We start from the raw sequence: 19243 nt of genomic DNA, 5'->3' as shown, positions 1-19243 counted from the left end.
ATACTCCGAGTAAATATCCCCAAGATACTGGATAATTAAACTTCTCTATAATATGTGTCTGCCATCGAGCAGCGGGTCTCCTGTATGTAGTATTCGCATGCGGCCCGAGTGATCACATCTCGCTTTAAAGTCCCCGTCCCATTTCGGCTGAACAAGATCTGGAGCACAAAGTGTTGAGTATTCCGGAAGCCTGGTGATCAGAGTCGGCTTTTTTCATGACACCGGTCACAGATGTCTCGTGGGTTTCTTTCCACGGGGTGCCTGTGAGTCGTTCCTTATCAATCCACGTCCCGGATCGCTTTGGGGCGCAGCTACCGCATATCCAACGGCATAGAGCGTCGTAAACATATTCGAGCCTTGCCGAACAGTTTTTGAGCGACAAGGTTTTCGAAGGAATTGTAGATACCCTCGACCTTGGCCGAATGAAGGGTAAAATGAGGAGCTCACTGGCCTTAATATCCAAATCGACCCCTGTGGGCTGGTTTGGCATTTAAGCGTCATTTACAGGCTCCGGTCGATTCTTAAACATGAGCTTGTACTTGACGACCTCAACAATCTCCAGCTGTTCCCCAGAATTATCTGAGCCCTCCGGTTGCCGTCGTTGGATAATTGCAAGGGGCTTTGGTAGCTTCTTCACCTCGCCCGTCATTCGCTGGTATCTTCCGACATAGAGATAAACTCTTTTCATCCACTTTGAGTCGTCCTTCGCGTTTTGCGGCGAGAAGTCCGGGAACATGAGCTTGCCAACTGGCGTTTCGTAAGTGAGCGACGGATCGTTTTTGCTGGGGAAATTGGAAGATTCATCCCCGAATTGTGAATCATCATGGTTAGGAAGATTGATGGTTCCCTGGAGCTCGAGGAGTGCGAGGCCGGACGGAGTTTGGAGGAGTTGAGGGAGAGAATTGCGAGTATCGTCGCGCGACACGGACGCGCGGGGATGGAGGGGAATCGAGGGCATCCTTTCAAAGTGTGAGGCGAAATTGTGGTGTCTGCTAAAGGCAGATCAGATAGGTTGCTGGGGTCGCCGTAGTTGGGATATATGAGTAAGGTTAGAGAGTTGCGATGTCTGGGATCGAGCAGTTGGGTCGAAAGACATCGGACTCGGAGTCGCGAAATCAATTCTTAGCGCGTCTCCACAGAAGTTAAGCTGGGGATCTCGGCGATCATACATAGATACGCGGACCGGAAAATATAAATACCAAGACAGCTTCATAATTTTTGTATATAAAATAGGTTAACAACTATGACGAGTCCCCAATTCCTTCAGTAATTCTGTTCTAAATTGCTATCTTCCTCACCCACAAAATACATCATAGCTGAGCCATTCTGAAAAACGAATTAAACGTGCAGGCTCAAAGTATGTGTAGCAGTCAGTCACTGGATCACTGTAAACCCGGAAACAGGACAATGTTGGCACATTGAAGCAATATATGGCACTTGAGCGCACTCCAGCATTATCGGGGTTGATATCAAACCAACCCGCCCGCTGTCTTCGAGCACGTTAGATAGCTTATGGCGTGAATTACTGCCCTTTCTTCGTCCTTTGCAATACATAGCGAACTGAACTGTATTCAGATTTTTGTGATGTGCTAGTATTTTTCATCTCCGCCTCTGAGATAGGTAGCGTTTCGCTTGCGTATAGGGGTCATTGTAAACCTTTCTCTTAACTAACAGCAGCAAGCCCTTACAATTTAGACGTCCCGATGACGATGGGAGGCATTAGTGTGTTTGGCGCTGGAACCTGGAGATGTTGATGTCGTGTCCATCGCATAGACTCGACAAATCCGACAACGATATTAACCCGTACTTGCATTTGACACGTGGCTGTGCCGTAGGGTATTAGGAGAACAGACTCGAGACTCAGGTCGAAAACTGGGGAGAACAATCGTGTCGATGAGAGCCCAAGACTGGTGAGCACTCGGGGAATAACATTCAAAATGCCGTAGGCGAAAGCTATCAGGTAGCACTCTTAGAGTAGCAGGCATCTTCAAGGTTATCGAGCCCGCGAATTGCCTCGCGGACCACATCCTCATCTGATGCTCCCACATTACTGTGCATCTTCCCATAACGCAAATCGCTCATTTCACCGACAGTAGAATTGAGGTCTGATAAGAGAGTGGTCGCCTCCGTGTCTACTCCAGCGATTTCACTCTCGATATTGGCGCAAGCCGACTCCATGGCAGACAGGAGACTTGACACCGAGTGATGATCGCCAGAAGAAGCGGATTCTGGGCCAAACAATTGGACATCCATATCCATTTCTCGTTGGTCGTCCATATTAGCGCCGTCAATGCCAGTTTTTGCCATAGCCTTCCGAAGTTCTGCCTTCTGGCCGCCCCCTTGACGGACTTCTTTATCAATGTTCTCACTGACTATGTCCATGTCTTGTTCACGAATCTGTTGCAATTCTCGGTAAAGCACCCGTATATAGGGGTGAGACCGAAGACGTTTTGGAAATAGCTCAGTGAACTGCTGTAAGGACATGATAGTCGGCAGAGAAGCTGCCGATAGCAGAAAATTACTGAGAATAGAAGATTCCGAGGGTGCCATGGCTCAGGTTTATGGGCTTTGGAAACTTCTGATAGGCCTTATCTCAGAAGATTTGCAAATAAACAATAGCAGGTGCAACACTTGTGAACAATGTGAAGCGCGTGGCTGGGAAACCAGGATGAGACCAACGATGATAACCTATGATAGGTAAAAGACCCAACACAAGTTAAGAGAGATTAGGGTATTGAGGGAGTCTAGCGCAGGATAATAATTGCAAGAGCTAATTGGCAAGAAGGGAGAACAGTGTTAAGTCGATGGTGTATGGAGGATGTTCGGGAGAGTCAGGCCGCTCTGCAAAGTTCGCGGTTTTCCTTTTTGGTGAGGCACGCGTAAAGTAGTTCTTCCGCCCTTCTGCTTCCTTTCACCCTCCTGCTCTCCCCAACACCCACTCTTCAACAACATAGCCCGTGGTTCTAATCTCATCGCCCCTATCTTGACTTGTCACTTGTGTCCTTTGTATCATACGATTGAGACTTTCTAGTCGGTTGTAAGTCTGCCTTCGAGTATTAGACCTAGAGAACCGGAGACTCAACTTTTCTTAGGACAAAGCTTCGTGCTTGATACCCTGGTCTTGCTGTCACTGTACCTCTCTATTTGACGAGTTGCCACGCGTGTCTTAAATCTTGTGTTTCCTGCTGTACCCGGTGTCTTGCTGGAGATCCGGACCAGGATCATATCTCCCCAAACTGGGCCATCAAGTGACCATCACCAACTGGAATTCAACAGCTGCGCTAACACCTGTCACGTCTCTGTGCTGCTGACTTTATATTCTCAATCTACGAGCCACTACGCACCCGAGTTTTGACTTCGGGCAAGAATCAGGCCCTCAATCGTCAACTATCTATTTGAGAGCACCTCGCCGCCAAAATGGCACCAGCAGGTCAAACCACTTACCAAAAAGACGAAAGGGTCCTCTGCTTTCATCACGAGATTCTGTACGAGGCAAAGATCCTCGAACTTCGACACACAGATCCGGATGACCGAAAAAGCCCATACGAGTATCTAGTCCATTATAAGGGCTGGAAAAACACGTACGTATCACTTATCTTCTTGAGAACCCTTTGCTTGTTGCTTTCGGGTTTATGTGCATTTGATTTGCGTTGCGATGTCTTGCCACAAGGGAGGGAGATTTGGGTTCCAACCCCCCCTGACTTTTCCCGCGTGGCAGCTCAGACCTTTGGGCGGGCAAAATAAGAGCGCGTTCGAATTGAATTTACAGTCCATATCTGATTTAACTTGAAACAGTTGGGACGATTGGGTACCTCAAGATCGCCTTCGTAAATTTACGGAGGAGAATAGAGAGTTGGCCACCACCCTTCGCCGGGAGGCTGAAGCTGCGCTTCGTCAGAAGAGCACGAAAACCTCCGTTAAGAAGAGGGGAGGATCCGACCGCGGTTCGGCTCGTGGAAGTGAAGAAAGGCAGACGTCCGTCCCAGGCCGAGGAACTAAGAGGGCGAGGGATAATGATGTTGAAAAGGTCTGTTTTCATCTTTCCCATAAGAGCCGCTAAATGAGGGGCCTTGAGGCCACCGCTATGCGCCAGCATGCCGTGCTCTACCAATCATGCTGACAATGCCTGTCTAGGAGGAGAACTTCTACACCCGACCATCTGTGAGAATTGTGATGCCAGACAATCTCAAGTCGCTCCTTGTCGATGACTGGGAAAATGTCACCAAAAACCAGCAAGTGGTGGCGTTGCCAGCTAAGAGCTCGGTCAATCAAATTCTAGATGACTATCTCAAGGAAGAGAAGCCGAAGCGCACTGGATCATCTGACTTTGATGTCTTGGAGGAAGTAATCATGGGCGTTCGCGATTATTTCGACAAGTCCCTAGATAAGATTCTTCTCTACAGATTCGAGCGTGAGCAATATCGTGTTCTCCGCAAGAGGTGGGAATCCGAGACCGCAGACAAAGGGCCCCTTGATATCTACGGTGCGGAACATTTAACGCGTCTTTTCGGTATGCCCTCCCATAAGCCACGCATTTATTCCAAGAGAAACATCCTAACTTGAGTTCTTAGCCACGATGCCCGAACTCATCGCGCAAACAAACATGGATCTCCAGTCTACTAACAGACTCCGCGAAGAGCTCTCAAAGTTCACAATTTGGCTCAGCAAAAATTCTAATAATTATTTCGCCACAAGGTACATGACTGCTAGCAACGAGTATGTCGAGAAATCTCGTGGAGTGCCGAATCCGACCCCTGGGACTGCCACCTCACGCCTGGTTTAAACGGACTATTATAAGCTAAACCGCGACGGGTCCAAGTATTTGAGGGTTGCCTTCGATTGCTCCTTTTGTTCTTTATTTCTTTTAGTGCGCATCATAATCGGCCCCCGAACAAATACGTGAGATGGACAGGATTCTTTTCTGCACGCATTACTGGGAGAACGGTTTCTTTCTGTACCAATATATTTATTTAGAGCGGCGAATTTAGGAAATGGGAGTGCGGCCAACCGTTTTTTTCGAAACTTTCTGATCTATCTAACCATGGGTGTTTTTTAAAGGTTTGAGAGAGCCGATGACAGAACAAAGAGGCCCTTTGAAAAGAAGCGAATATTCACATTTATAATTGAATCCCATCAAATTGAGATCACTAGGACATATACAGAGTAAACCTAACAACCTGTATCATCATCCTATCTCACAAACAACCAAATTGACGAGAATTAAAGGGGAGGCAATTGGTAGCAAGCAGCTTGAAGAGCATACAAGGTACTGCCCTACGCCACCAGATGCGTAGCATCATCAACCGCACACCGCGCAGCGCGCTTTAACTCCGGTTTCCAGTCAGTCTCGCGGTATCTTGTCCATGCGCTCAATCCCTCGGGAGGCTGGATGCTGAGCGTGTCATATCCCTGCTTTATGATACGGTGAACCTCGCGGGGGCTCAGATTCTTTTTCTGGGCAGCCGGGATTGGAGTCGGGGTTTGGCCTTGGGCGTCCACGCCGGGGTTGGCTGGAGCCGACTCTGCATTGGGGGCAGTGCCAGGGTTGAATAGGAGCGCATAGAAATGCGTGGAGACGGAAATGAGGGTTTCGACAGCGGCGACGTGGATATCCTTGTTTGAGTCGACGGGTTTGGAGAGCGTGGAGGAAGACGCAGCGGTCGAAGGTTTAAGAGAGTAAACGTCGCGGAATTTGGCGATGATAGGGCCTGTTTCGACGAGTTTGTAGAAGAGGTCGTCATAGGAAGCCGGGTCGGGAAGGAATGTGTCGCCTGCGGCGACGCAGAATGCGACGAGATCGACCAGGGAAGTCGTTAATGTGTTTATATGTGGGCTTGTGGTTAAGTCGGAGACGTATGTGGTAAGGAAGCGCATCAGGGAGAGCAGGGTACGCCAGAGTTCCGACCAGTGGTAATGGAGGCGAATTCTATTCATGGAGAGATAGGTGAGGATACGGAGGAGAATCGCAATTGTGTGGCTGGCAAAATACGTTAGGGAAATAATCTTCAGAGTAAAAAGATCGGAAAGAGTCATACCTATAGAGCTGGACATCAAGACGCCGTCGAAGGTTGTGGGAGATGGCATCAACGAGGATATCAAAAACAGCGGTTGCAAGCACTCTATCTCCGGTAACGAGGGGGAGATATGGCTGTCTTTGTCGACAGAGGCGGACTTTCCTTTTGCTCTCATCGCTGCAGAGTAGTTTGCAGGAAGTCGAGTCTTCTGAGAGAATTCGCAAAGTGAAAAGGCTGAGTTCAGCATAGTGTCCAACCCTCGGAGAGCGGTATGCGTGATGCAGAAGGTAAGAGGTCAGGGAAAGAAAGCTCGAGAAAGGGGACTCCTCAGTATCTTTTTCAGGAGCAGAATTGATCAAATGGTAGCCAAAAAGCTTATTTGCGTTAGTAAAATCATAGGTTGCTAGGAGAATGGCCGCTTGTTTTGCAGGCCTAGCTTCATTAGCGATGGACTCACGGAGCCGAAGGAATTGCAAAGGGGAACTTACAAGGCCGCAAACATTTCCTTTGCCTCTTCGGGCGAGGGAGGAGATGGCTTGTCCTTCTTACTCGGCGTCAATACACCTAATCCAAAATAGATCAACGTTCCCACCAGGGACCAGCCTTCGGGGGAATCGTCCTGTACTGCCACATATCCGTTTCTCAGGGCACCACATGAGATACCAACTCCTTTTACAATTTTCTGGATACTCGATTCGTTCACAAAGTCATCGAGCCGTAGTTGATATGGGTTTTGAAACTCGAATTTGTTGTAGTTGGCGAGCAGTCCTAGGAGGAGAAATGGCTCGAAAACTTGCATTGTCATTTCCGATTCATGCACAAGCTTTGAGGTTGTTCGGTTAGCCTTACACATGGTTGCGCCGGTTAGAGACTATAGAAATTGGGGTTCTAACCTTCATGATCGAAGGAAACAGATCTCGATGAGTGAAGTAAGTCACTAGGCTAGTCTTATACGCCCCACTCGTCATGGCGACGGCCGTTCGGATGGCCTTGAACCGGATGTCATCTGAGGAGGAATTAAGGCACTGCATGGTTACGGATAATTGTGATAGGATAACTTACTGTTACCGCCGCTGCGGATTATGCCATCCAAGACAGCGACAAAGTTGGATATGACTTGGTCAACTTTGTCGAGCCCGGCCAGAACAGTGATGACATCGGAGCTAGGATTTGTGTACTTCTTTTTCAAAATACAGGCCAAGAAGACCGTCAAGGTCTAAAATACAATTAGAAACTTGAATGCGATCATCTTCATGTTGGGTCACTTACCTCCAGGGCATACGAGTCCACAGGACTGGATCCAGACGCAGCTTCTCGAATCCCACGAGCAAAGAGTTGTTGGGTGTTGGACTGGAAGGTGGTCAGTGCTTTATATATTTAATGATAATGAAACGTCATAACAGTATCACGGACCTGGAGGCTGAGCGTCTCATCGGGACTAAGAGCCTCGAGGATGCCGTTCAGTTGAGCTCGATCAGGCGGCAACAAGAAGAATTCCCTCCAAAACCCTTCTGAGGGATCAACATAGTCAGAACTCTACACATGATTAGCATATATTCTTCTTTCTCTTTTAAAGATGGGCCGCGGCCGCAAAGGGTGGGGTACATGGAATAGGTTTTCATATAGTTGAACAATCTTAGGCTTGAAAGTTTCCGGTCTACTTTGCTGCGTTAAGGGGGATTCCATGGTGGTAGACATGGTCCACCGCCGGCATTGCAGGAATTGAACGAGAAGAAGAATGAAGAGAGACGGCAACGAAGGAATGAAAAAATATTATGACTTCCTCGACCCCATTGAATGAATTTGAGTTGTTTGCAGATAATAACCACCACATCGCTTGTCTCAGGAACGGCCACATGTGACATGCTCTGGACCCCAGCCTGACTTGTGGCTTGGATTCGAGCCACATCTTGGCACCTACTCTCAATGGGCTTAGTCATGATGAAAGTCACCTGATGTTGCCACTTCTTTTCTGCCTCAGGCAGGAAACGTATTATTAATGCCGGCGTTTGCGAAGACCACAAAGCTCTGCAAGAAGCTCAAAATAAAGATATTGATGCGGATAGGAAATTGGTTCGATCTAGCTTGAGGCTTCAGGTGCCATAATAATAATATTTGTTGTCATAAGATGAGTTGCAAGGGCAAGAAAAGTGGCGCCATACCTGACTGTGTAGAAACACCTTGATGGTGATTGGCGCACCCGGGTACTCTGCACGGGCGCGGTCCCCGTTTTAACCGATCCCGCCGCCGACAACTGCTGGGAGTTTTCCGCCTCCAAAATACATGACGAACTGTTCTCAAACTACCTTGCAGTTTCGCCCATCAATCTCTGACCCATATACCACATGAGCACTCGATAATTGCTCCTTTTTGCATAGAAATTATTCATCACCTCACTATTTCTTTGCTTTCCGCACATCATGTCGCTCTGCAGACCAACAATGAATTCGCCGGTGACATCATCCGCGTTTCTCCGTTGTGTGAAGCAGCCATCTAGCATACGCATGGCACCTAGGTACCGTCTGTTCTCATCATACGGGAATGCCTACCGGTCCTCAAAGCGTGATATGCAGACAGCCACGGCATACCGACCGCACACTCTACCTTCGACTTTCCCGATACCACCAAGCCCTGGTCCTAAGGATTCTTCTGTCGCTGCGGATTTCCTTTCTCCTCGCGAACCTGCTAAGCCTCAAGAAACACAAAGCGCCGAGCAAAAGACCGATGCTAGCAAAGACGAGGCTCAGAAATCGAAACCTGTTGAATCCACTCCCGCTACTTCCAAGACCCCTGAGAAACCCCGCAGAAAGCTACGTCCTCGCAAAGCAGCCATGAAATTGACGCCAATCGCAATCGAACAACTAAAGAGCATGTTGTCTCAGCCCGATCCAAAATTAATTCGAGTCGGTGTCAAGAACCGTGGCTGCTCTGGTCTGGCCTATCATCTGGAATACGTGGAGAAGCCGGGTACTTTTGACGAGGTTGTCGAGCAGGATGGCGTAAAGGTCCTCATTGATAGCAAGGCATTATTCAGCATAATTGGCAGTGAGATGGACTGGCAAGAGGATAAATTGAGTGCGAGATTTGTATTCCGCAATCCTAACATCAGTGAGTATCCTTGATTTGAGTCTATTTGATAGGATCACTAACGTAATATACAGAGGAGGAATGTGGCTGTGGCGAATCATTCATGGTTTGAAACTTCTATCCCTTCAAATTTTCGTCAGGACATGATTCTTTCGACAGTCGTGTTACTCGTTGGTGCATTGGATGGCGTTTCTGGATGGTGAACTTCTTTTAATGATTCCCGGGATATTCATCCCAACATCTGTATAACAAACACATAGAGCTATGCTGCCCTGGCGCCTGTGCTTCCAACGGCGTGCTCCCTTTCATTTGTCAAATATCTATCACTAAGCTTATCGCTATAGAACCGACATGAAAATTCTATTATACACTATATGATGATCGAAAATATTCAACCACCTTACAAATAAACCGTATATTGTTTGACGTGTTATAGTTATTGACTTTAGGATTCTGTTTCTCGGCGCTCTCGAATGAGATTGGCCGTAGTAGTGGAACTATAGGATGGACGGCTTGTATGGACAAAAGGGAGAAAAGGGCAGCAAAGAAGGCCACCTGGGAAAATGAGACACCGGTGCAGTAGACCATCATCGCAGGGAGATCATGAAAAAGGAAGACCCTAGTTTGAAACCTCTCATGCTGTAGAGTTCGTTGATTCCCAGGCTGGCTGGGACTGTTCTTTCACTGGACTGGATATCACGTGGCGCCATTGTAATTGTCAAGGCAACCTGACCGCATCCCATTATTCTCCCACCTTCGAATAGACATCACATCCGAAAAATGAAATCTCAGATATAATAAACCTTATGAACAGAGTTCAATGAGACATGGCAGCAGCACCAAACGGCTTATCTTCCGCCCCCCCGGCGTTGGAGGATGACACGCTCTTCCTCACAGTCCGTTTCTCCGCATCAATACCAGACCTGCGCCTTGACATCGATTACCCAGATACTACCACAGCCGCAGGGCTCAAACAGGCAATTCGCACTCGCCTTCCAACAAGTCTATCCTCCCATCGTCTCCGTCTGATCTACGCCGGTCGTGGTCTCGAAGACACAACCCCTCTCGCAGTCTCTCTCAAACTACCACCTCCACCAACCCGATTTACCAAGCCGGCATTGAACCCAGGCAATGATGCGAACTCAGAAAATACCGACCAAAAGCCCAGCACTGCTAAACGGGACAAAGGCAAAACACCCGTCCGCGAACCACCTCGTCTCTACGTCCACTGCTCCATCGGCGACATCACCTTAAGCGCTGTAGACCTCGCAGCCGAAGCCGCTGCTGTTTCGACGCTACAAAAGAATCACCAGGACTCGCAAGGGTCTGACAATGAGGGGACTACTGAGAAACCAGGCCCTGACCGACAACGCCATGGCCAACCCTCTTCTACGGTACCTGTACCCCGAGGCTTTGATAGGTTAGTCTCAGCTGGGTTCACGGCAGCCGAAGTCACGGCTCTCCGGTCCCAGTTTATGGCTATCCTGTCTGTCTCCAGGACACCGGACACGATGCCAAGTGGGGCGGAACTGCGTGAGCTTGAGGACCGATGGTTGGACGAGGGATCGTCTTCGATGGCGACAGGCGGCGCTATGGCGGGTGGAGAAGGGGTCGCTTTCGGCGACGATGATGGTGGCTTTGGGACAAGTTCGAGAGGTGCAATTGACGATATGCTTTGGGGCGCTGTGATGGGATTCTTTTGGCCTGTTGGTTGTGCAATGTGGTTGCGGAGGGAGGAAGGAGTTTGGAGTTGGCGGAAGGGATTGGCGGTCTTTGTGGGCGTGGTGGTCAATATTGCGTTTGGCGCAATGCGAATTATGAACTAACGTAGCCCGCTGTGTTGGTGGCTTCGATTACGGGAGCTTTTTTGAGTCTGTTACGTTTTCTATGATTGGATGATTGTTGGTCTATGATACCCCCCCTTTTTTTGTTACTTCTATCAACTTAGCGACGAGCAAATGGGATCGACAATTTATCAGTAGAACTTTGGTAATTAGTAGAGAGTATTATCATGGAAAGCTCGACAATGATGCTATCATACAACATTCCGCAGTTTGCGCGAGAGGAAACGACAGTAAAGTCAACATAATCGAATAAGATTCAACGCCCGCTAAAGTCAATGTCTAACTGAACTTGCTGTAGATAACAGCGAAAATCAAAAGAATCAGAACCGTGATTATGGCAATCGTGATTATCCGATTCGTAGCCATCCTGTACAAGTCGGAGACGTTAGTACCAAGCTTGGAGTCGAATAACAAAAATCAATGCAAGAACCAAGGGCGACAGTACCTACGGGCCATTCCTCTCAGAGTCTTGATACTTGTGTCTACATATCCCTCGCTCTCGTGCAACATTCCGCCTGTATGCTCGATAGTCTCTCGCTGCACACGCAAGTCAGCCAAAACGTTGGCACCAATACCTTCGGTCTCCAAAGCAATGCGCTGGCTATCTTGCAGTCTAGCAGAGCTTCGTTCTAAGCGGTCGGTCCCGGAAAGGAGTTGCTGTCTCTGCTCTAAATGCTCATCCTGTGGGTCATCGGTGTAACGATCGCCAAATAGCGCTTTTCGGTCATCGGAAAGTGATTTAAGTTTGCGTCTCGCCTCGTCGACATCAGTGGAATAGTTGCGGAAGCGAGTATTGACTTTCGACCGTGCTGCGCTGGGAATGTTCTGCTTCTCGAGACGGAGTTGATCCAACTGCGGGGGAGTTAGCTCACATGCAAACCTCAGTTGTATGACGCCGGGTTAGACAAAGAAAGCGTGTCCTACTAACCAACTCTGTTGCCTCTTCTAGCGCGGTCTCTGCTTGTCGGATAGTTGAGTTGCGTTGCTCGCCGCTCAGTTCCGCGATCTGGTCGAGTTTCTGGTTCAGATCAGCCTGGACGAGGTTCAGCTCCGTCTCATAACTGCTGAACATCTCAGAGCCAGCGTCCGTATCAAGAGGGTTCGACATTATGATGTGATGGACAGAAGTCTGTTATGGTTGTGGGGAGATTGAGGTTCTGGTGCTAGAGCTGGAGCTCAATCAATCCCGGGGGTGATAAGAAGGCGGAGGCTGGTAGCCGGTGCTGATAACTGGCGGCGTGTGGGACGGTGGGCACTCGAGCAAACAGCTCGGAAGCAAAGCACACGTAAGTGCGGGCGCTCGAAAGGAATGAAGAAGAGAATAGCGAAAATCAATCGAGATAGGCTGGGCGCGCCGACGATGATGATGGTTGAATCTGGCGGCCTACGGCTTGCATTCAAGGCCAGAGCCACGTGATTGTCCGCCGCCGACGCTTCTGTAAGATCCGCAAAGAGCTTCAACTTCATCCTTTAAACGCCATCACTCTAGCGCTGCTTATTCTGGTTCATTGCTTGGTTCACTCTTACATAAATTGTTTTGTGTGGGATTATCCATTATATGAGGCGACGAAAATGACTGGAGTAATGGAGGTCACCGGAGCCATGAGTCCTCATTAACCGCTCAACCCACACTGCCTCCAAAGGGATTTAGCCAAGCTGCAGGGTCTGGATGCTGTGACACATCTCCCCATACAACGCATGACATACCTCGACAATACCGGTCTCGGTGCGCAGGCCCTATACCCCGTAGTAGAATAGACCGATTTCGTCAGGCCTGTCCGTCATCTGATACGCTTAGTCTCTCGAAGGTTGCATACTCCTGCAGTCTGTGCAGCTAAGCCTGGCCCAATTGCCTCTGGTTTTGCGGGATTTCCTCGTCACTTCTTCTCGGTCTATTTCCTTTATTTCCCTCACCTCTTAGATACTAAGCTAGAGCCATTTCTTACATCTGTCCTCCTTGCGGAGATAGGTTGTTGGGGCTTTAACTTATGTGGAACGCCCCCGAAGCTGGCTTCTAGGGCTTCATATAGTTTGTTGTTCTTATTTGTCTTGCCATGTTCGACCAGTCTCTCTCATTTGGATAACCGACCTCATCGACACGATTATTACCGATGGCGACCACCAAGTCTCCGAAGGTTGCTATTGTAGGTGGTGGCCTCACGGGAGTCGCCTCCTTCTGGGCTCTACAAGGATCTTGTCTCGATGTCCATTTATTCGAAGCTTCGTCCGCACTTGGCGGACATATGAAGACCTTGCTGCTAGAGAACAGTGGCAATAAGATCCAAGTTGACATGGAGTTGCCGACATTCAACCCAAATGCTTGTCGTTAGTACCATTCTCAAGCGCTTCAATATTTTCAGGCTAACCCATGTCCAGCTAACCTCACCTCTCTACTTCGCTATCTGAGGATTCGTACAACTGCTGTTCCATTTTCCTTTGGCATCGTTGACGATACCTCTGTCTTCAAATGGCACCTCAGTATCCTGAAAAGCATTCTTTTTTGTCCTCGAATTCTATGCAAGCTGGAGACTTACCGGCTATTGCTAGACGTTCTCAGTCTTAGATTCCTGGGAGCTGATGTGCTGACCAAACCGGTTGTTGAGGGTGCAGATACGCAGGACTCGACTGAGAGCTATCTCCTAGACAATGGATATTCTGATGATTTTCGGGATAGGTATCTCACACCATTGCTTTCAACGCTGTGGAGAACCAATGTGGGGAGGTTTCTCTCACGGCTGCCCGTCAAGGCACTGATTCATTCTTTGAGCGACCATCAGCTCCTTTCCATGCGTGATACAATACCAAGATGGCGGCGTATCGATCCTGGGGTGAAATATCTCATTGAGGCAATGGCTAAGGACTTCCCCCTGGAAAAACTGCATTTTCAGACAAAAGTGAACGAGATTACGCGACGCTCTAAGTCACAGTATGATCTTGTGACGTCCAATGGGAAACATTCGCATTTCGATCATATCATACTCACAGTGGACGGGCAAGAAATTCTCCGATTACTGGGATCGACTGCAACTGCCGAAGAAAAGAATATTCTGCGGTGTCTAGGAGTGACTAGGAATATCGCAGTTATACATTCAGATGCCCATGTAAGCCAGTCTGCTGTTTTAAAGACCCCTTAATGCCCTAGAATGCCATCAAGTCCTCCACTACATTTTCCACTCCCGCTAAAATATGGGTCGGTTTATAGCCAACTACCTATGATGCTGCACCTGGCTATAATTTCATTATGGCATCACCAGACTATCAGCAACGGGGTTTCGTACCTCCCAAGTCTTGCTTGAGATACGACGTCAATGTACTACAAGACATTCCCGCTTCGCGTTTCGGCGATATATTCATTACTTTAAACTCCGTCTCACCACCTCACCCCAGCCTAGTTCAGGGAGTTTGGGAGTTTACTGAACCCGAACCTTCCGCAGCCTCACTTGACGCACAGTCGCGCCTTATTTCCATACAGAACACGCGAGGCCTAAATTACGGCTTTTACTGGACAGGCCGTGGGCTCTTGGAGGATGCGTTAACTTCTGGCTTGAAAATGGCTGTAGGCCTCGGAGCTACTGTCCCCTTCCATGCCGTCTTTCATCCGCAACCTTTAGACACGACGAAGTTCTTACATAGACACTCGGGACTTCGACACAACTTGGTCAAGACAGTCCTGCAGGCAATTCGCGCGCTAATCCTTGTAGTAGAGATCGTTTTGATATTACTAGGACGTATCCACACCCCTGGCAGAGCTAGAGCCCGTGTTATCCTCTCCAAAACAACTAGGGCTTGAATTCTGAATGCTCGTGACGGACATAGCAGACTTGGAATCATCTTTTTTAATAAGGGCAGTTACAAACATTAAACCTTGACATCAACATGATATTGTTTCTAAGAAAAAGCCGAAACTTCGCCTTTCCAGTAAAACCCAAACAGCCCATAAGACATTGTATACATATTACTCGGTTAATTCTTCATTTGTTTCTAGTCCACCCTTTGCGCCCCGTCGCCCTGCTTCTTTCCGATGGCAAGGTATACCCAAGCTCCCTTATCACAGGGTCGATGTGAATTAAAGAAACTTTTCGCTGTCCTGGCTCACGATCACTGCACTCCGCTTCGCGTCCAGGAAAAGGTCCTCGCATTCAGCCACATCCGCCTCCTCGATTCCTCCAGGTCGCCCATTAACTCGCGCAAGGATGCTGGCTGGCGTCAGGAGTTGTAGGGCATAACGTAGACTGACTTTGCTGCCGTGCTCGGCAACCTTCTCTAGAGCGGGATCGGTGATGTTGAGCCCTTCTGTCTTGGCACGGAGACGGATGATAGTCTTAATTTCGTCGGGGGAGTAAGGATGAGTGGGGATGATGAGTAGACGAGCGAGAAGATCGGGAGGGATACCGTGCGCAGCGGCAACGTCGTCAGTGCCGCGGATGACAGTGTGGCCGCGATTTGAGGCAAGGATGACGATGGGGGATATCGAGGATTCTAGGGCTCGGTTGAGATATGTGAAACATTCGATATCCAGCATGTGGACCTGTGACTTGTGTTAGGAAAATAGCGAAGCTGATAGAGGGAAACAATGCGACAAACGAACCTCATCAATAAATAGGACACCGGGAACCAGCTCTGCAACGCCCTGGTCGATGTAGCGGTTCACTACCTTGTTGATCTCCTGTCGCAGTTTGTCCGTAATTTCGGTCTTCTTTGGCTTCATGAGTTGTCCCATCATGCTCATGACATCTTGGCCTCCTTGGGGCCGAGCATTGGCGATGTCCAGATCATGCAGTGTCACATCTTGCACAATCTCCTTTTTCTTGTGAACCTCGCCCTTTGGCACCGGAACGTACTCCTCGGCTTCGAGGTCAAATTCAGTCGCATAGGCATCGGATCGACCTACTCGCTTGCAGGCCCCGGTGTTCGCTTCGATGTAGATGACGTCTCCAACAGTGACGCGCTCTTTTTGGATGGCTTCATAGATGCTTGGATCTAGGCGCAGCTTCTTGGTTCCCTTTGCGGATTTCAGGCCAATGATCAAATGACTGATTGTGCGACCATATCCTCCTAGTGGATTCTCTGCCTCCTGGGGTGTGAGTTCTGTAACTTCGCCTTCGTATACCTCCTTTGTTTCCCGCACACGGAGACCTACAAGAAATATGTTAGTTGCGGAAGCTAATCCACAATACTAATGAGAGTGATTCGTACCAATCGCTCTCCGGAAGTTCTCCATAAGGGCTTCAGTCTTCTTGACCTCAGCAGAGTAGATCTCACTGCCAACAATAGGGCAGAATGGAACCTTTGTCCCGAGCTCCTGAGACACAGAGAGCGCAAGAGCAGTCTTTCCAGTTCCTGGGCCACCCGCAAGAAGTACAGCCCGGCCAGCCATTTTCTTCGCCTTAATCAAGTCCACTACAACACCAGAAGCCTATTTCCGAAATTCAATTAGTTAAACCGTACATCTGTGCCGTTCGAAAAAGAGTTCAAAATGGCGTCAAGCAAAAGGGTTTGTAGTGTTGCACACCTCTCGAGCGGACGCCTGTCCAACCCAGCCATCACCGGAGGCCTCTGCAGTGCCATCCGGACGTAACCCTAGGCCCTTGATGTGTGTGTGGGCAGCTGTTCTGTTGTCGCGCGAATTGCCCTTGACTTCACTGATTTGAACCATGGCGAAGGAGGGATGCGGCCTCGATCAAAAGGACGCGGCAGGGACTAGTTGAGACAGATAACCAATTCTATAAGAACTCGTGCGAGCGATCAAGAAGAAGAAATTATTTAACTGCGGATAACGAGGAAATTGATGGTCGGCCAGCAGGTCTGGAATGCAGCTGTTGCGGAAATCCGTTCATTATTATGCCAAGGCGGTCAGCCCAACTCCAAATTCTTCCGACCAAATCGTCTCCAGCTTCATCCACGGCGGACTTCGACTCGCTTCAACTTCCCCTGTCGCGTTCCAGCGTTCCTGAGTGTCAATTCAGAAGCGGCTGGTAAAGTTGCCGATATATTCCAGAATGTCCCTTCCGCCCTCTTTCTCAGCGGCATTCCGAAGCCTGTCCCTGACAGCTTCAAAACGATCGTTCTCTACAACACGACCAACGCAGAAACTCCCAAAATTACCGGACTACATCCCACCTTATCCTTATAGCCCGAATTATACGTACCGGCAATCAAACACGGGCCTTTACGGAGGAACAACAATCCAATTCGGAAACAAGATCTCCCAGGGCCGGAACGAAGGGAAAACGCGACGGTTCTGGAAACCCAACGTTCGACGAAAGAAGATATGGAGTGATGCACTGGAGGACTTCCTTTTTATCAAGGTTACAAGAAAGGCTTTACGAACCATCCGGAAGGCAGGGGGCCTCGATAATTACTTATTGGACGACCGACCTGCGCGAATCAAGGAGCTGGGGGTCTTTGGATGGAAACTCCGATGGCAAGTGATGCAGACGGACAAGATTCAAGAACAGTTTCGAAAGGAAAGAAAGCGTTTAGGTCTGCCAGAGCCGCCGACATTTGAAGAGTGGGTAAAGCAGAAGGAAGGGGAAATCAAGACGCAAGTGGAGGAGCACACCAACATTGCAGAACTCACGAAGCCGACCTACAACGAAAAGAACTACTAGCGACAATTCACGAAGACAATATTCCCCGAGTGGCCGTTGGGTGTTTGTATTATATCATGATTGCTGGACATTGGTCCCGGAACTATGGGACTTTTAGAATCTGTCAGGCTTTTGCTCGATTCCTCATTAGCTTTTCCTCTTCTGGTGTATTTATACTCTATGAGATCATATTTTCTCTGCCAATACTCATAAATATTTACAATATCCACGTACGATTCCTTTTCCTAGTGGGCCGACTACCTGAAACATCGGCTGCTTTCCAGGCCTCGGTCCAACGATGATCCTGGGTGTCATTTTCCGCATCCGGTAGTACCATGTACAGTGGAAGTCCCGTCACATTCAAAACTCCAGTCTTCCTCAACTTCCTTAGAGACTAGGGGTACAGAATAATGAGATGATTAATTGAATACCCGATCACTATGCAATTTGCTGTGCCTCCGAAAAAGAGCTTTGCGGCTCCTCCCTACGCTCGTTCATCACCCATATCCTACCAGCGTCGCAAACAACTTAAAGCGGTTGCGATTCTGAGTGTCGCCCTCATCGCTGTATTCTTTCTCCTGTCGCAACTCTTCTATGCTAGCACAGGCACTGCTGCGGCTCCAATTGGGACAACGGACGTCGTTATTGTCACGGTGCTAGATCGAGCCTCATACAGCGACACTTATCTACAGAAGATCATCAAGAACAGAGAAGACTACGCAGAGCGACATGGTAAGTCTTATAGAGCTGCATCTCATGAAGTAATTTATCCTCAATGTATTAACGGACGAATCTTTCTCCACCTGCAGGCTATACAAACTTCTTCGCCAGCCTATCCGACTACGACCCATATATAGGACTTTCCCCGCGGAGCTGGGGGCTAGTCCCCGCAGTCCGACATGCAATGGCGACACATCCCTCATCAACCTACTTCTTCTACCTTGATACGCATGCACTATTTATGAACCCGGCCGAATCACTCGAAAACCGCCTATTGGGCAAGCACAGGCTCGAATCCTTAATGCGCCGGGACGTGCCCGTTGTACCACCAGATAGCGTTATCAAGACCTTTGCTCATCTCCGTCCCGAGGATATTGATCTCATGGTCACGAACGATGCAGAGGACTTGAACACGGGGAGCTTTGTGCTTCGACAAGGGGAATTTGCGCGCTTCTTCCTTGACACATGGTTTGACCCTCTGTACCGAAGCTATAACTTTGGAAAGGCCGAAACTCACAGCTTGGTATGAATGCAATCCGACACTATACTTTACCCTCCCCATTTCCCTCCCCTGGCCCTCGCGAGATTAACTAACCGTTCCTTGGTTTACCAGGAACATATTGTCCAATGGCATCCAACGGTTATGGCTCGATTGGCCTTAATCCCTCAGCGAGTCATCAATGCATATAGCAAGGACTCAGCTAGTGCCTCCGTTGACGGCACCTACAAGGATGGGGATTTGGTCATTCGATTCTTTGGATGTGACACTGATCCCAATCGAAATTGCGAGCGGGAGATGGATCCTTATTACAAATTGTGGGCGAAGAGGTTAGCGATTGAGTGACTGCACTTGAAGTTTTGGTGATGCTCTCTTATGGGTTCCTGCGCATAGAATGTCGACTTATCAGCATGCAGGCATGTTTGAACTCTTGTATCTCTCAAGCGTTGAACGTTTCTCATTCTCTTGCATAGACTGTTCTTAGTTCAA

General features: G+C 48.8%; 11 protein-coding genes across 11 annotated transcripts; 6 read left to right on the top strand and 5 right to left on the bottom strand.

Annotated features, from left to right (window-relative positions):
• Positions 1–490: 490 nt before the first annotated feature.
• On the bottom strand, positions 491–2550 carry ASPVEDRAFT_50200 (uncharacterized protein; the record flags this gene model as incomplete). The annotated part of the gene is made up of 3 exons (XM_040814274.1): positions 491–959; positions 1821–1824; positions 1968–2550. 3 exons carry the CDS (start codon positions 2548–2550, stop codon positions 491–493), a joined length of 1056 nt encoding a protein of 351 aa, XP_040664269.1.
• Positions 2551–3321: 771 nt separating this feature from the next.
• On the top strand, positions 3322–5029 carry ASPVEDRAFT_464484 (MRG family protein). The gene is made up of 4 exons (XM_040813554.1): positions 3322–3581; positions 3796–4027; positions 4135–4510; positions 4572–5029. Exons 1-4 carry the CDS (start codon positions 3418–3420, stop codon positions 4781–4783), a joined length of 984 nt encoding a protein of 327 aa, XP_040664268.1. The 5' UTR covers positions 3322–3417; the 3' UTR covers positions 4784–5029.
• Positions 5030–5274: 245 nt separating this feature from the next.
• On the bottom strand, positions 5275–7712 carry ASPVEDRAFT_123079 (ARMH3 family protein; the record flags this gene model as incomplete). Its single annotated transcript, XM_040806045.1, has 8 exons — positions 5275–5977; positions 6036–6446; positions 6503–6837; positions 6908–7020; positions 7077–7194; positions 7284–7364; positions 7428–7550; positions 7647–7712. The coding sequence occupies 8 exons, from the start codon at positions 7710–7712 to the stop codon at positions 5275–5277; spliced, it is 1950 nt and encodes a 649-aa protein (XP_040664267.1).
• A 722-nt stretch (positions 7713–8434) lies between these two features.
• On the top strand, positions 8435–9213 carry isa1 (Fe-binding Fe/S cluster assembly protein ISA1; the record flags this gene model as incomplete). Its single annotated transcript, XM_040806318.1, has 2 exons — positions 8435–9122; positions 9176–9213. 2 exons carry the CDS (start codon positions 8435–8437, stop codon positions 9211–9213), a joined length of 726 nt encoding a protein of 241 aa, XP_040664266.1.
• A 73-nt stretch (positions 9214–9286) lies between these two features.
• Positions 9287–9754, bottom strand: ASPVEDRAFT_37966 (uncharacterized protein; the record flags this gene model as incomplete). Its single annotated transcript, XM_040811605.1, has 1 exon — positions 9287–9754. A coding segment is annotated over exon 1 (189 nt), but the record flags the coding sequence as incomplete, so codon positions are not given.
• Positions 9755–9928: 174 nt separating this feature from the next.
• Positions 9929–10927, top strand: ASPVEDRAFT_25373 (DSC3 family protein; the record flags this gene model as incomplete). Its single annotated transcript, XM_040809774.1, has 1 exon — positions 9929–10927. One exon carries the CDS (start codon positions 9929–9931, stop codon positions 10925–10927), a length of 999 nt encoding a protein of 332 aa, XP_040664264.1.
• Positions 10928–11224: 297 nt separating this feature from the next.
• ASPVEDRAFT_122982 (v-SNARE protein VTI1) lies at positions 11225–12053 on the bottom strand (the record flags this gene model as incomplete). The annotated part of the gene is made up of 3 exons (XM_040806037.1): positions 11225–11312; positions 11391–11797; positions 11874–12053. 3 exons carry the CDS (start codon positions 12051–12053, stop codon positions 11225–11227), a joined length of 675 nt encoding a protein of 224 aa, XP_040664263.1.
• Positions 12054–13056: 1003 nt separating this feature from the next.
• Positions 13057–14735, top strand: ASPVEDRAFT_185986 (uncharacterized protein; the record flags this gene model as incomplete). The annotated part of the gene is made up of 3 exons (XM_040808966.1): positions 13057–13270; positions 13322–14061; positions 14148–14735. 3 exons carry the CDS (start codon positions 13057–13059, stop codon positions 14733–14735), a joined length of 1542 nt encoding a protein of 513 aa, XP_040664262.1.
• A 276-nt stretch (positions 14736–15011) lies between these two features.
• On the bottom strand, positions 15012–16601 carry rvb1 (RuvB family ATP-dependent DNA helicase pontin; the record flags this gene model as incomplete). Its single annotated transcript, XM_040809772.1, has 4 exons — positions 15012–15473; positions 15534–16081; positions 16142–16361; positions 16458–16601. 4 exons carry the CDS (start codon positions 16599–16601, stop codon positions 15012–15014), a joined length of 1374 nt encoding a protein of 457 aa, XP_040664261.1.
• A 247-nt stretch (positions 16602–16848) lies between these two features.
• Positions 16849–17764, top strand: ASPVEDRAFT_37961 (mitochondrial 54S ribosomal protein bL28m). The gene has a single exon (XM_040811603.1). It carries the CDS (start codon positions 16945–16947, stop codon positions 17554–17556), a length of 612 nt encoding a protein of 203 aa, XP_040664260.1. The 5' UTR covers positions 16849–16944; the 3' UTR covers positions 17557–17764.
• Positions 17765–17945: 181 nt separating this feature from the next.
• Positions 17946–19099, top strand: ASPVEDRAFT_147711 (putative alpha-1,6-mannosyltransferase subunit; the record flags this gene model as incomplete). Its single annotated transcript, XM_040808137.1, has 3 exons — positions 17946–18267; positions 18345–18778; positions 18869–19099. The coding sequence occupies exons 1-3, from the start codon at positions 17976–17978 to the stop codon at positions 19097–19099; spliced, it is 957 nt and encodes a 318-aa protein (XP_040664259.1). The 5' UTR covers positions 17946–17975.
• Positions 19100–19243: the final 144 nt, after the last annotated feature.

Source organism: Aspergillus versicolor (genome assembly GCF_001890125.1).
Source record: "Aspergillus versicolor CBS 583.65 unplaced genomic scaffold ASPVEscaffold_2, whole genome shotgun sequence".
NCBI classification, from domain to species: Eukaryota; Fungi; Ascomycota; class Eurotiomycetes; order Eurotiales; family Aspergillaceae; genus Aspergillus; species Aspergillus versicolor.
Note: the sequence above shows the minus strand (reverse complement) of the source record. Positions and strands in the feature narration are given on the sequence as shown.